The following is a 16,369-nucleotide window of genomic DNA, read 5'->3' on the forward strand; positions in this document are numbered from 1 at the left end:
GTGGCTATTTAGTGTGTAATGCTGCTGACAGTTATTGAGTCCTAGCTAGAGCACCTTGCATTTTTTAGCATTGTATGCTATTAGCTACTTTTCTGACCAATTTGCTAGGTTATCCAGATCTTTCTGTAGAGTGGCTCTTGCTTCAGCAGCATTTGCCACCCCCCAAAAGCTTGGAGTCAACCACATCAGAGGTCATCTATCTTTTGTGCAATTGGGGACATTGCTAATGTAACTGTTGAATAAAGTTGGGCCACGTCAAGTGCGGTGAGGTACTCTACTCTTCACTGGCTGCAGTAAACTATTGAGCCATCAAAAGCTTGGAGAAGAACAAACTACATTCTGTCTGTCAGAAATGCTGCTACTCAGACAACAACTTCTTTAATTAATTGCTGGTATTCTAGGTTTAGCTTCAGTCTATGATAAGGAACCTTCTCAAATGCCTTAGTCTGGTCAAGTGGAAGAAAATCAACTGGTATCCTTTTATCAATAAGCTTAGTAATGTCCTCATAGATATCAAGTAGGTTTGTATCTATTGACATGCTTTTCTAAAACCATGTTGGCCATTGGGCTAAAAGTTGCTGGCTGTCTGGTGATTTGTGATGGCATCATTACAATGCCTTCCAGTTTCGAAGGTAAAAAAGTCAGACTGATAGGTCTGTAGTTGTTGGCATCTGTACGCTTTCCTTTTTTGAATACAGGAAACGCATTAGCAGATCTCCAATCTTTGGCAACTTCACTTGTATTTACAGATGTTGGCCAATGGGTAGGCTATCTAGTTTGCCATTTCTTTCAGGACCCTTGGATGGATTCCATCAGAACCTCTTACTTTAGTTATATCAATCTTAGATAACCATTTATGGACTTCTTCAGTTGTGAATGTCGCCTTGGCCATGGGGTAGTGACTTGCTTAGCTGGTAGGTTTGGAAGTTGCCCATAGGGGTCTTCCTCACAAACATTGATTGGAAAATATTCATTTGTTATTTCAGTTGGGAGTGTTATATTATCCCCACTTGGTAAGGTCATCTCTGGTATGAGGTGCCTGGCTGGTTTTCTGGAGGACACATGTCCCTAGAAGACTTTTGGATTGTCTTTGCTATGATTTGCTAGTGTATCTTCATACTCAGTGAAGAGAGATCTGACCATTGTTTTCACCCAATTTATTTGCTTGTTCATACTTGGTGAAAACCTCTTGTTAAGTTTACTTGCATTTAGCCTATTTCTTTTTATTTCTTTCTCTTTTGGTGGGTATACAGTAAAGTCTTCAATATCTTTATGAAACTAACATAGGAGTGCTTCCAGAGTGATCGAGGGAGGTTTTTGATCCTCCATAAATTCTCATTGGCGTACTATACAGATGAGCAATTGGGTTGCAAAAATTTATTAGGGAATCACAATCACTTGAACTATTTACAGGGGGACAAAGAGGCACTGTCATTGGTGAGACTTTGGAGCAGTCAGGGGGATCACTCCACTGGGCAATGTTTTTTGGACAATAGCACCTTTAAAAATTATTAAATCCACATTTCAGCTATTGAATTCAAAGTTGAAATGTCAGCATTTACGCTCCTCTCCTAGAGGTAGAGCTTCTAGGTCAGTCAGTAGTTCTGTTAAATATTACCATGCTATATCAACAGTCCAAGATGACTAAGTCCAGAATATTGGGCAGTTGATTATGAATGCTCATAGTTAGAGTGTTAACTGACTGTGGAAGAAAATTACCTATTAGGGATGATAAAAATGAGGAGCTAAATGTGGAAAATCCAATACCCTAAACCCAATCAACGTCAGACATATTAAAATCCCTATTGATTACATGGTTATCAGCTCTTATAGGTCTAGCATTCAAAATAAGATTAGCAAGGGCAATTTCACACAAGTTTCCATCAGGGGCAGGGGAACTGCAGTATACACAGCCAATTAGAAACTTTTCATCCTGCAAAGTCAGTTTCAGATTTTCAATCCATGACTCAGAAGAAGCCTGGGAAAATTGGGATAGGGCTTGTTTGAAATCAAATATTCTAGTTTCCTTTTTAAGTGAACAAAAATATTTGAGAGCAACTAGCCTCCCTCTCATGTCTCTTTTTCCCAAAGATATCCAATCAAAATATAGCCAGTTGATTCATCATAGTTGGACAGTCTAATAACTATGCCTTTGGGGATGATATGATCCCCTGTAGTCCTTGGGGATAGAGCTGCAGACTATACAATTTCCCTCTTGTTCACATATAGTTTTTGCTATGGGAAATAATAAGGAATCTTTTTTTGGGGGGTGAGCATTTTCATGGTAAAGAACGTTTCTGGAGAAAATCTTATCTGGGGGGAGGCAAGGGGTTTTCCTGGCATTATTTGGAAAACAGCCAGAAAATAAATGTAAAAAACGGTCTTTTTTTTCAACTGAAAAATTTATACACACAGAAACTACTGCATATATGAAGGGGACTGCCCCGTTGTCAACCCTTGCTCTTCATGCTAAAGTTGGGCTTTTTGTCGTAATTCTTTTAGAAGGACTGCACAATACTTGAGTGAGAAGTACTCAAGCCCAAGATCTGTTGAATGAGAAGTATTTTTACTTCTCAGAACTTTTAAGACTTTAATGCAAAGAGCAAGGGTTGAGGAAGTGGCAGTCTCCCTCATATATAGAGTAATTTCTGTTAGTTTTAAGTTTTAAACTTAAAACGTTGAGACTTTATTTTCTGTTGAAAAAGCTTCTTGTCTTTTCATTTAGTTCATTTTAGGACTAAAAAATAGTAATAGTTGACATATCTTGGAAATTTATAATTGTAGCCTAGTATTTTGTATATCCTAGCACAAAATACTAAAAACTTTCTAGAAAATGCTATCAAACTTTTAAATTTTAGCTGTACATAGTTGTATATTTGTGATATTGTTTTTTGAAAAGGGCCCTGCCCCCTGTTCACAGTTATGCTTTGCATACTATAGAATCTCTAATGAACAATTTCAAAATATATTCGTAAATTATTTGCTTTAATGGATAACAGAAAAAGTTCTCAACTCAATTTGATCCTTCCCCAAACTTAGTATTTTTCCAGATACTGCATGTGAAGGTGACAATTGCTGGAATTTTAGCATAAGTGCAATGTTATCTATAATAAAAATGGGTTTGTTATCTTCAATTTTGCTAATAATAATCATATTTTGTTTTATAGAGATGATCTGGCCACAGCCATTCTGGATTCTAAGAAAGTCCGTCCAAATCGGCTTATTGTTGAAGATGCCGTCAATGATGACAATTCTGTGATAGGCTTGTCTCAGGTATCATTACTTTTCTTCTATTTTAAACAAAATTAAAGATGGACTGATTAGAAAGTCCAAATCAAAGGAATAGATCTTGAAGCAAGAGGTCCATAGCTAGTAGGAAGAAAGAATAAAAAAATATTTGGCTATATTGCAACAAATCATTTTTGGTGTCAAGGGCACATATCCAGGTTTTTTATTCAGAGAGGGGAAGGGGGTATAAAAAAAAAAAAAAAGCCAAAATCTGTTTGTATTGATTGTGTTATGTTTCTGTGACTTGGACAAAATTTTAGGGGGGGGGGGGGTTTAACCCAGTAATCCCTTACGGTGTCCCTGATACAGCCTTGATCAAAAGAGATCAAAGGGTGGGAGGTCAAAGCTACAGTTAATACTGTAAGAAACTAGGGAGCTACAATAAATACTCTTAAAAAAAATTAGAGAGTAGAATATCAACGATATGATCCTATCGCAGCACAGGAACATGTGATAATAAAATAAAAACGACACAATGCTTCATAGAAAATAATTCTTTTATTGGCATCCAATCAGTTTTTATTTTGAGTATTGTTTAATTTAACTATTCATTAAAAAGTCATTTAAGGCTATTTATTCAAGTTAATATGATCTCATCTTACTTGCAAGTTTAGATAGCTTTTTCTTTCTAGATCACTTGGTAAATTTGTTCTTGAAGAACAAAAAATGATCCCTAGTATAGACTTTTGTGCAAAAGATGAATAATTTTTAGCAGCGGGGACATTTTTGTATGTCCCATTGCCATCTTTTTTTTTATTGGGCTTTTATAAGTAGGAATTTGGGGGAAGGTCTTGAACAAAGCCCTACTGCTGTTCAACATTAGTACCCCACAGAAGTGAGTCTGATACAGCACCCCTCCCACAAAAAATACTTGATTGTATTATGTAGCTTTAGATGCATTTTGGGAAGAAAATGTCCCCTGAAGAATCCTGAAACCCCCTCCCATAGACTTGAAGTTAAGCAACTGAGGTTTGCTGTCCACTTATAGAAGGCTAGTCTCAATCATTCTTGGTTGTAGAAAATTCTGCTTACACTATTACAAACTGCTACCTTTATTGGATTATCCTCAATTGAGGAAAGTGATCGATCACCCTTCTAGATTTTGAAAACAGCTTTTTTAGTATTTTTATTGAAAACTTGCCCCCCACCCCCAGATTTTGAAGGATACTTTTTATGAATGTTAATTTTAAAAAGTAAAGAGAAAATTCTCATCCCTCCCCTGGATTCTCGTGAATTGGCGCTCCCGCTAAATAGAAAGGTTAGAAGTTGGAACCATCTTGATCAGAATCTAAAAATATTGATCATACTCCTTGTTTAAGAAAATTGTTCGGGAATTTTCGTGGTAAATATTATTTAACTCTAATTCTTTCTAATGGGTATCTTTTATTAGTTCTTTTGTTATTATTACAACACGTATCAAGGTGATCGTTTATTTGTAAAATCTGCAGTGCCAAAGGGAAAATGTAACCTATTTGGTTGCCCTGCTTTTCTTGTAGGAGTGTGCATAATTTACTATCTCGGAAAAGTTTTTAATTCTCGAGAGTGATCGTTAAACTGATGTTTCTCATTGATGATGCGCTCACAGATGATGTGGATGACGTACACTGATAAAGTGCTCACTCGTACTGATGATCACTCTAATATTGTCACTCTAACATTGTCAAAGCTTGTGGTTTGGGCATGTCTCAAGAAACCTAAAACGATTCTAAGTCATTTTCATTATCAAGTAAAGATTATACTTAATAAACTTAGAAAAGGACAATGCTCATTAAATTTTAAGCAGTTTCTTATATAAGGCGTTCACATACCTAACCATCTTTTTGTTCATGTCGCAAGTCTCTCATTTGGACTTTTAGAAATTAAACATTTAAAACTATTTAATAGTAATGTTCTTTATTATTACTAACTTTTTCTTGAAATATGAAACAAAGAAAAGAAAGGATATAATGAATGAAAAATAAAACCAACTAGGTGAGAAAAAACGGGTTCTGTCAGGCAGTAGCAAACTATGAAAACGAAAACAAGCAAATATTCTGACAAGGATCTCCGCCAAGCCGTCCTCAGTGTAAAGTTTTCTTTTCAGTTGTTTGAGCAATTGAATCAAGGGGTATGGGCTCCCCATTTTCCTGTTTTACTTTTTTTAATCGCCTATCTATGGTATTTTCAATAAAGTTGATTGAGTAGTCATTGCAAAATAGAATATCTTCAGCATAGATATCTTAATATTTTTAACATCCTATTTTGCGATTGCTATCCAATCAACCTTATTGAAAATATCATAGATAGACGATTAAAAAAAAGTAAAACAGGAAAATGGGGAGCCCGTCCTCCTTGATTCAGTTACTCTGACAATCGAAAACAGAACTTTCACCACAATACCATACATCTCGAAACTCAGTGGCAAACTTGGAAAATCTAAAAAAAAAGCATAATCTCTCTTTTTCCTTCAAAGCTGAACAAATAGTTGAACATTTTTCCACTCGGGAAAGGATAAGAACGATTTTATGCTGGGTGGTGGTGTCTACAGTGTCTCGTGTTCATATGGGAAGTTTTACATTGTTAGAACACGTAAACAACTTGGGGAACAATTGCATGAACACAAAACTTCAAAGTCCCTGAGGTTTAAAAATAAAAATGGCTATTTTGATTCTACTTTGGCCCTCCATATTTTTAAGAACCCTGATCATTTAGTTCTTTTAAAGAGGCAACTTTAATATCTACTGTAAGTGGCCTTCTACTCCTTTTCTCCTTCTGTTTTTCTTTTTCTATAGTGTATGTTTATTTGTGTGTTTGTGCTGTTGCATTGGTGGTTTCTTTTTTCGTTTTAATATTAAAAGATTCAATCAATATTTCCCCCCAGTTTTATTTAAGACAACCTGTCCCACATATCTAATGAAAATCGAAATTGGAGGCTGGCAAAATCTATTGCTAAGCAAAGAGTATTCGCCCAATCCAATATTTTTTCTGATTCAGTGTCTTTTCTCTTCTTGTAGAATTCATTTTAAAAGGTTATATTTTTTTTTTTTTTGAGTACTGAGGAAACCTTGGCGGAGGTTATTGTGGAAATATTTACTTGTTTTCCTTTCCATAGTTTAGTGCTGTCTGACAAAATCCTCGTTTTTTCTCACGAATTTATTTTTTCTGAAACCATGTGTTCTGTTACAGCTGGGTCTGACACTAGGGCCTGAAGGATTTGTTGAGAACATATGCATACATTCCTTCCTGTTTTTCTAATTTTTGTTTCCATTAGTTATTACATAATAACATTGAGCTGCATGGTAGTTGTTGCAAGGATTGGTATGACATTGAATAATTTTATTTTAGCATCTGAATTAGGTAAAGTTTATGAATTTGAAATTAAAATTGACTATTTAACTTACATTTGTAAAATCTAAATTTGTGCTAAATTTCCCATCTAAATTTGAAACTAGATGTGTTCCTTCTCATCTAAATTTTAAACCATATAGGTTTTGTGAGCTTTTCGCGCAAGTCCTACCGCCCTTGTCGGTTTGTTGGGTTTCGGGTATTATAATGCAAAATTAACTCTTTTTTCAAGCCAGAATATCATGACTTCAATTTGTTTTGTGACATAATGACAGTCGATATTAGTCCTTTTGAACAAAGGCTATTAGTTCTTTTGAACATTTTCGTGGATTGACTTCACTGCTTCTGACATGTCTTGGAGGTCGGAGACTAACCTTTTTCCTAAGGTAATGCTATGGGTATCTGTTTGAAAAAAAGATACTATGATTTGTTACTAGAAGAGAAAAGAAGATTAATCCTGCCACATAATTGAAACCTGGCACGTTTGTTTTATAGGCCAAAATGGATGAGCTAAATCTGTTCAAAGGGGACACAGTTCTAGTCAAAGGAAAGAAAAGAAAGGAGACAATTTGTATTGTGCTTTCGGATGGAGAAGTTCCAAATGAGAAGATCCGCATGAATCGAGTCATCAGAAATAATCTTCGGGTTCGACTTGGAGACGTGATATCAGTTCAGGCATGCCCTGAGGTCAAATATGGCAAAAGAATTCATGTTCTTCCCATAGATGATACTGTTGAAGGACTTACAGGGTGAGTACTCTAAACGCATTTGTTTATTATCTCCTCTTTTTTCTGTAAGGCTTTGAAACTACGAGCTGGAGCATTTAGTAATATTTTTTACTATCACACTAGCAATATTAAAGGTATTTTACACTGTTATTACAAGACCGTCATCAATGATTTTTTTTTTTGGGGGGGGGAGGAGTAGAAAGAAAATCTAAAAGAATCAAAAATTTGTTATATGTATTTTGTTACGTTTTTACGAGTTGGACAAAAATTTCAGGGGGGGGTTCAAACCCCTGACATTGCTAATACCAGTAATAGTGTAAAATTATTTTAAGTACAAAAGACATCAAAATAGAGACGCTATTTCCCATGCCCGAAAACTAGAATTTCGAAGATTTTTCTTCTGGCTGGCATAAAATTTTTAGGGCAGTACCATAGTTCTCTCTGTCTTGCCACTTTGAATCGTGAAAGTGATTTAATAAAGTTTTTCGCATAAAAATTCAAACATTAGCAATGTGTTGATTTCCAATGATAACGACACTTTCACAGGTTTTACCTTCTGTACATTTGGTGCCCTCTACTAGCAAAAACTACATATTAAAAATTGAATTCCTGTTGTTTTTTTCTAATTATAGATATATACATGGTTGGGTGGGCTTTTATATAAGGAACTAAAAAAGTTAGATGACTATCCTATAATTATAAATCTGATATCAAAACAAGGATCAAGGTCATTTGATTCGACGTCTGTAAAGTGAGAATGCCAAAAAGAAGAAAAGTTCGAGATTTTTCATCAAGAACTAAGAAGGAAACGATGTTTTGCATGTTTCATTATAAACTACTTGTTTAATTACTAGGTCTTTGAGCGCCGAGACTGAAGCCCAGGGATAAATTTCTTCATGGCCAAAAAATGTTTATAATAAAAAATACTTCGACTACAAATTAAATAATTGAATAAAAAACAATCAAACATTTTAAGTAAATTTTTGCATGTGAAATTGTACTGAATTGGGGCCGCGGCGATTTAGCCCTTGACTGTTCTACATCCCTGTAAAAAAAAAGAGAAAAAGAATCGATAAATGTTATTTTTGCTGAACAGGGGCCTAATAGCTTTTTTCAATGTTATTGCATACGCTATGAATGCACTGATTAATTTTGCCCTATTTCTTTACTTGCTCATTATGAATAATACTTCTCAGGCGGATAAAAATCATTACATTTTAGTACAATGCATACATTTTCATATTACCAGAATTTTTTTTATAAATAAGACCATATCAATCGCTTGACTCATACAAAATATATATATAATATATATATATATATATAAAATATTGTTGTGTCATTCTTTTTTAGTTTCTTGAAGATGAGGGGCCTCTAAAAAATGTTGAGGACGCCATCTACCCCCTACTGTAAAAAACATGTTTATTGTTTTAGTTAATGTTGCTTTCGGTTTACCCTCGCCCCCTTCCTCATGACGGCATTGTTTGCTCCTTTTAGTTTTATTGAATCTGTGTCGGGCATTTAATTGGATTAATTATTTGTGTCTTCATTGATTTCAGTTATTCAGTTTTAAAGTTTACACACGCATCTTTTCATATTATACAAAATATATAGTTTTTCCACGAGATGGATTTGAAGCATATCAAACTATAAAAATATGTTTTGAAAATATGTCCTCTGGTTCCCCACATTTCAAGGTCTTCCATCAACGTTTAAAATAATACAGCTTAATGGAATGCTAACCACTTAGAAAAAATAAGAACTTGTGTGAAAATGCCCTTTCAAATCCTACAATACCAGAGACATGAAAGAGAAATAAAAATTCGTCCCTTGGCTCATTCCTTGGTCTGTTCCTACCTGAGAACCAGGGTTTTCTATAATTTTTGATTTGGTTGTATACAATTATTAAGATTTTTCTTTATGTAAAATTTCTTCTCGTTGCTGCACTGAATCGTGAAAAGAAACAAGCGATAACTTTTCCTGTTTAGTCGAGCTTTTCAAAAATCAGTTGGGCACTACAACCATTTGCTATTGAACAAATACAGGCTAGTGAGAATATGTCAAAATTAATGTTTGACGAAAAAATGAGAAAATATAAAAGAACATAGTTAAAAAGCAAAACGAAGAAAAACAGGGTGATTTTAGCCAGTGGTAAAAACGAGGTGAAAAGACAAAAGGAGATATTTGGGTAAGGACCTTCGCCAAGCCGTCCTCAGTGCTTAGAAAAGAAGAAGAAGAAGACAAAAAAAAAAACTAATTTACGAACAAGAAGTAGAAAATTGTTTTGTAAACTTAATTTTTAACCAGTTTACAAAGCCAGTTTCATGATGGTCAATCGACAACAGTAACATCTTAAAAAATTTATAAAAAAGAAATTCTTGTGTATATTTATCTCGAGTTACCAGATAGAAAACCAACCAGTCGTGCACCAAATCACTCTGGATCACGCTGTGGTGGTTTTTGTAGATGGTGAAGACCTCCCTCAACAAGAATGCAGATGGTCTGGTATTGTAATTTCCTTTTGTTAGCATTAAAGCTTGTTCACACAGGCAATGCGTAGAACACCCCCCAAAAAGTACCCCCCGACCCAACCCCAAATACTCCCAAAAAAGTACCACATTGCTCCATTCTGGCTGGTCAAGTCACTCAAAGCATACATGATGAGTCAAATTCAATGGATAAGACAATAATGGAGGTGGAGGCGTATGTAATATTCCATGATGAAAAGGAAAATAACTTTCAAGAGGTCCTTTCGTGGAGCCGCCAAAAAAAAGGAAAAAAAAACTACTCAGTCAAAAACAACTCCCCTCCCCATGCACCAACCCCGTCCTCCCCAGACCTTGGAACATACATAAAAATATCTCCCGAAACCCCCTTTGAGATAAATAAGATAACTAATAAAGGTTGCAATTTTTAAATTGTTAAAATCAAATTTTCATTAAACATTAACCGTGATGGATCTTTGCCAATAGCTTCCAAGATTCTAAATCAACAGAGATACAACCGAACTTTAAAAACCCTTCTTAGCATCCCAATAAAGTCTGCTCTCTGGACCTCAAATCACTATTCAACTAAAATAGTTGTGTATAATTCCTCCAGGAATACCAAATTAGGAGCTAAAGGAAGGGCTTTCTGACAGAACTGGCAACCCAATCCCAGTTGCAGATGTCATCCAACTGGGCAAACCAGATGCTCATGTCCAAATATCAAGCAAGTTTTTCCTACACACTTAGAGAAAAAAGCAATATCCCAGGCCACATTTTCCTCTTTGACTAATGAAACCGTACAAGCCTTACAAGCCAAAACCAATTCAATGCCAAAAATATCTGAAACTGGGACACTAAACAACAAATACTGTGAAATCTTGCAAACCTTCAGTAAATGTAAGAATTCTCACCCCAAAGGAATGCTTAATTGCAAAATGATCAGCCAACATGCACAAACTGCAAAGGCACCTATGATTCTTCCAGTAAAACATTATGCCCTGCATATAAAAAAAGAGCACTAACGCTTCAAGTTGCTGCAGAGAAAGCTATACCTTATCCATTTGCAGCTCTGGAAGCAAATACAGCCTATGCTTACAGAACACCCAACCCCATTCTACTCAAAGCAACTTGCCCCCCCCCCCCCCAGATCACAATCCTACCGGAGAGAAACACTTTCACAAACCCCATTTCTCCCAAAATCTCTGTCACATGCATTAAACTTTTTGGGGTGACAATTACTGCTGACTTGAAGTGGGACGTCTGTGTTCAAAACATCCTCAAACAAGCTTCTCCTTCGGTTTCCCTTCTAAAACTTCTGATAAAATTTTCTTGTCCCCCTAGGGGCCTTCTCTAACTTTATTGTTCTTTTATTTGGCCAAAACTCGAGTTTGCTTGTCCAGTCTGACATTTCAGTCTTTCTTCAGAGCATATCTATATGATTGAAAATGTCCAAAAGCGAGAACTAGGAATCTTAAATGGTGAAGGGAGGGTTCAACGGTGAAGTTCAAGCTTATCATGTTGGCCCAGAGAAAGAACCTCCAGTGCCTTCGTTTCGGTACCAAGACCCTCTGTTCCCCAATTATGTTCATTATCAACCCCGAACCCTACCATTCCGCCTGCAATAGACTGTCCCATATAAAATCCCAAACTGACTCCCATTCCCGCTAAACATGAAAGATATTACAGGAGTTTTGTTGAGCTGTATAATAACCAGGAAAACTAGGCATTAATTTTATTGTTATCTATTTATTTTTGACTTTTTAACTAAAGTGTTGACTCGATAATATATACCCCCAATGGCCAAACTACATACGCAACAGATTTTTTAAGTTATCTGAGCAATTCTAATATGCTAAAAATAATTAGATTTTAATGCCCACACCCTTTTGTGGGGGGATAAGCCAGTAAATAAAGCTGGCAAGTTTATTGAAAGTTTGGTCTCAGATAATGCTGACTTAGCAATTGCTACCCCTCCAAATTTTAATACATATTTTAACCCCAAAAGTGGTGAATTTTCCACAATGGACCTTCAAGTTGTGTCAATAAATATTTGAATCAAATTTATATAAAGAAAATTGATAATCTTTGCACGGACCACTTTGCCACAGTTTCTTCAGTTAATGAACCCCCTAAAACTCAACCATATACCCCCGAATGTATTAAAACTAAAACAAATTGGACTATATTCAAGAATAGCTTATTTATGAAATTATAAGTCTCACCCACGGATCATATATTTCAAATATAACAGCTGACACACATACTGAAGTTTTGGCAACCTTAGTAACAAATACAGCTAATCATGCTATCCCCAAGACAACACCTAGTAAAAAAATCTCTAAGCACACTCCTAAAGTGTGGTGGTCAAGTGAGTGCCAAAATAAATGGAGAACAAAAAAGGCAGCTAGGAGAACATACCTAAAAAAAAGCTTCTGTTACGTATTTAAATAAATTAAAAGCTGAGGCTGATCTCAAAAAGGCTAGATTAAATGCTAAATATAATTACTGGAATAATTTTGCAAATAGTCTATCAAGATAAACACGTGAGCCAAGTATGCATAAACTCATAAGCAACATCTGTGGGAAAAAAAACATCTCTCAACCCACTCCAGTACGAGCTATTATATAATAATACCCATTATGATAATGACAATAAAAAGCCAAACTTATTTGTAACTCTTTTCTTCAATAAGCTAACTTCAAATAATAATAGCAACACTATCCCAATTTCCATTAATCGCATATACCAGCCTCATCCAGGCTCAGAGTGTATAACCCGACTGTTCACAATTCATGAACTGAATAATGCAATACAAAAAATTAGGGCTGAAGCTACTAGTAGCTACGACAACATACTTCCTAAATGGATAAAGAATCTCACCCCTTCTTATAATTAAGTAAAAAACAAGTTTTTCTAACTGCAAGTAAGGAGCGACATTAAAATTTAAAACGAACAGAAATTATTCCGTATATGAAAGGGGTTGTCCCCTCCTCAACGTCCCGCTCTTTACGCTAAAGTTTGACTCTTTCTCACAACTCTACATTTTAAAACAATATAAAACTTCTAGACTCCTAGAATCAAAAGATTTACTGCAAGATATCTAAGCAGATTCAAGATAAATAAGGAGCAACCATTGCAGTAGCTTATTTCAACTCACAGAGTGGGTCAAAAGGAAAAGGGCTAAATAGTCTCGACTAAAAAGCCCATGTTTGCTGAAATAGAAACAGAAGAAATTTGCGTCCAAATTAAGAAAAAAAAGGTGAAATTTTTAATCATAGTAAAAATGATTCTTTTTGTATTTCAATAGTCAAATCAAAGGATAAATACAAGAAAATAAGATAGGCTAATTACTCTTTCTAAAAATATTCTCCTGAGGGTTGATCAATTAACTAATAACATATATATATATATATATATATATATATATATATATATATATATATATATATATATATATATATATATATATATATATATATATATATATATATATAGACAGATAGATAGATAGATAGATAGATAGATATATAGATATATATATATACGTGATACATTTATATTTCCTTTCAATTCCTATTTATTCTTAAACGATTTTAATCATTCAATTACTTTTTTACCCAGTTTGTTGCCAATTAACGGCATTCTTTGTCTTTTGCTGTTGACTCGTCCGTAATGTTGGTGTAAGAATGTAGTTACTTTACAATTGAAAACTCAGTTTTTCTTATGTAGTATTTGCCCTATTCCTTAATGGTTTTTTTTTTTGTTTTTACAGCTCGCTTTTTGATGTCTACCTTAAGCCATATTTCTTGGAAGCCTACAGACCAGTTATGAAAGGCGATATTTTCATAGTTAGAGGAGGAATGAGGGCAGTTGAATTTAAAGTAGTAGACACCGACCCAAGTCCATATTGTATTGTTGCTCCAGATACGCTAATCCATTGTGAAGGTGAGGCTCGGTTTGCTCTTTCTTGCTTTCTCGTTTTAGTTTTGTGCGCATGTGTGTGATGTGAGACACATGTGGGGTCAGAAAACTTTTCTTTAGGGGGGAATTCATTTTAAAAAAAGCAAATAAAAAAAGCATAAAAATTGAGAACATTACTTTCAAAATAATGCCGAGATAACGAAGATAATGATGATAAATAATTTCGAAAGAGTATCACAAGCTCTAAGTGAGCCGAATTTAATTAAACATTAAGCATAAAACAAAAATGAGAAAAAAACTTTAAAACATAATTAAAACGTAATATGTCAATGCATACAATGATCAATATTGAAATAGAGAAAAAATATCAAAATGCAGAATGCAATAATAGTATATAAAATAATTTTTTAGATAAACGTTATATAATAAATGGTAAAAAAAAATAAAATGAAAGGAGGGGGATGGAGAAGGGATTCACCTATTGAAAATTTACAGGGTCGATAAAGTTCAAACATTGCTAAAGAATGCGTTTTTATGATTCAAATAAACCAGAAACTCGAAATATAATTATTTCAATTTAGAAACGAAATAGCTTATGCCAAGATTTAATAGGATAATATATGTGCAGAAAAAACTGCTTGATTTTTGTGATTTTGTGTGATAATACATCATATATTTTGAAAGAGTGCAGGACGCTAACGTTTGTGTCAGGGGTACAGGGACTCCTTAGACCACTCGAAATGTGTTCATAGAGAAACCAGACCTTGAGATCTCAACTTTGTCATTATAAGGGACTACGCTAATGTCACTCGGAGAAAGGTGGTTTGCTAAAGAGATTGTTTGCTTTTTGAGACTACCAAACAAATATTAAATTGTCAAACAAATGTACTAAAAAGGTAAGAATTTTTCTATAGAATAAAAACGAAGAATTTGACAAGGCTAGTAAGAAGCTTCTTGGCTTTCCTTGGATGTTATGATTCCACCGGTAATCGTATTTGGTTGCCGTTTACCGACGGCTACCGTAATAATATGTAGTTAATTCATATGCTATATATATATATATATATATATATATATATATATATATATATATATATATATATATATATATATATATATATATATATATATATATATATATATATATATATAGAGTTATAATCTTTTCCCGTGTTAAATGTTGTTTGGTTTTTGAGTAAAACATCATCAAACAGTTCGTAGTAGCAAAGTGTAAATAATAATTTATTTATAACCCACAAAGTACATTAAACTGTGGAGTAAACACACAAAAAAAGAAAAAACAAGACAAAAAACAACAACATAGATAACATTGCAGCATAACAACATACAACATAAGTAAATTACCCCAATTCAAAAAATGGCCAAAGAGGGTCAAAAACACCAATCATTTGCCGAGTTTTAAGACGTATATCTTTAGGTAAATTTTTCAGTCGCGAGGGCGCATCAACGATGTCAAATTTGGAAACGACTGTATGATTCCGATACCACCGAGGCAGACGCAGCAAATACTTACAATACTTAAAACATCCTGAGCGTATTTTCTTTGTATCTTTCTTGCGAAGGAGGAAAGCAAAACCAGAAAGTTAAAAAACAGCAGGGGCACAAAAACTAGAATAAAGACGGCATAGTCCTTTTCGGCTATACCGACCACGATTTGTTGAAATTTTCGCGTATCCAACTCGCATACTTTTCAGCACGCTGGACGTAATAACGGAGCAAGTAGACGAAAGTGACGTGGAAAAAGAGAGACCCAACCATTTAATACTTGCTGAACATGGTATAGTTGAAGAACCCAAGCAAAGAGGTGATGCTGGTGAAGGACTCCCAAAACACAAAAACTCACATTTGGAGGCATTAACTGAAAGGCCTACTGTGGATACTGCGGCTGAAAGCCCGTAAAATTTGGTAGTTAGACTATGTATTGTCCGGCTAAGAAGCAGAACATCATCAGCATATGCAACGTGACTAATGCCTAAATTATCATTGTAAAAAATTGACGGTTGAAGACGTTGGAGACACGAGCTAAAACACATTTAAATATGCTCGGGGATAACACGGCACCTTGCCTAACGCCTTTTTTATCAGGAATATACCCCCCTACAGTACCATTCCACTTCACCCTAACTGAAGAATTAGCATTCTTTAGTTACTTATAATATTCTTCAGACACTTATAATAAAAAAGCTATATGGACAAATTGCTTTAATACTACAGTTAACTTGAGATGTTACAGCTTGGATATGATTTTTGAGTTATTAGAATTTGTTTTATATAATACTTATATAAGATTTGGTGGTGATTTGTACAAGCAAATCATGGGAATTCCCATGGGGGGGGGAATGCCAGCCCATTTATAGCTGACTTGTTTTTAAGTCAACTAGAATATAAATATATGATGGATAAGAATAATCCAAATAATTTAAAACATGTTTTGTCAAATAATAGAAGATATTTAGATGATATTTTGGTCTTAAATTGTAAGGATTTCATTGATATTTCTAAAAATATATATCCATCAGAGCTTACTCTTGAACCTAGTCACGGCGCTGGTCATGAAGATAATTTCTTAGATTTAAATATTAATATTAGTGATAATAATA

The 16,369-nt window shown here is 34.5% G+C and overlaps 1 protein-coding gene across 1 annotated transcript in view; it reads left to right on the forward strand.

The window, feature by feature from the left end:
- Nucleotides 1-16,369, forward strand: part of LOC136033132 (transitional endoplasmic reticulum ATPase-like) — a 66,633-nt gene that overhangs the window by 10,564 nt on the left and 39,700 nt on the right. The window contains exons 2-4 of the mRNA XM_065713771.1: nucleotides 3,168-3,273; nucleotides 7,108-7,361; nucleotides 13,600-13,772. Coding sequence (XP_065569843.1) covers nucleotides 3,168-3,273; nucleotides 7,108-7,361; nucleotides 13,600-13,772 — 533 coding nt within the window. The remainder of the gene's footprint in view (nucleotides 1-3,167; nucleotides 3,274-7,107; nucleotides 7,362-13,599; nucleotides 13,773-16,369) is intronic.

The sequence above is a fragment of the Artemia franciscana genome, chromosome 11, assembly GCF_032884065.1.
Source record: "Artemia franciscana chromosome 11, ASM3288406v1, whole genome shotgun sequence".
NCBI lineage: Eukaryota > Metazoa > Arthropoda > Branchiopoda > Anostraca > Artemiidae > Artemia > Artemia franciscana.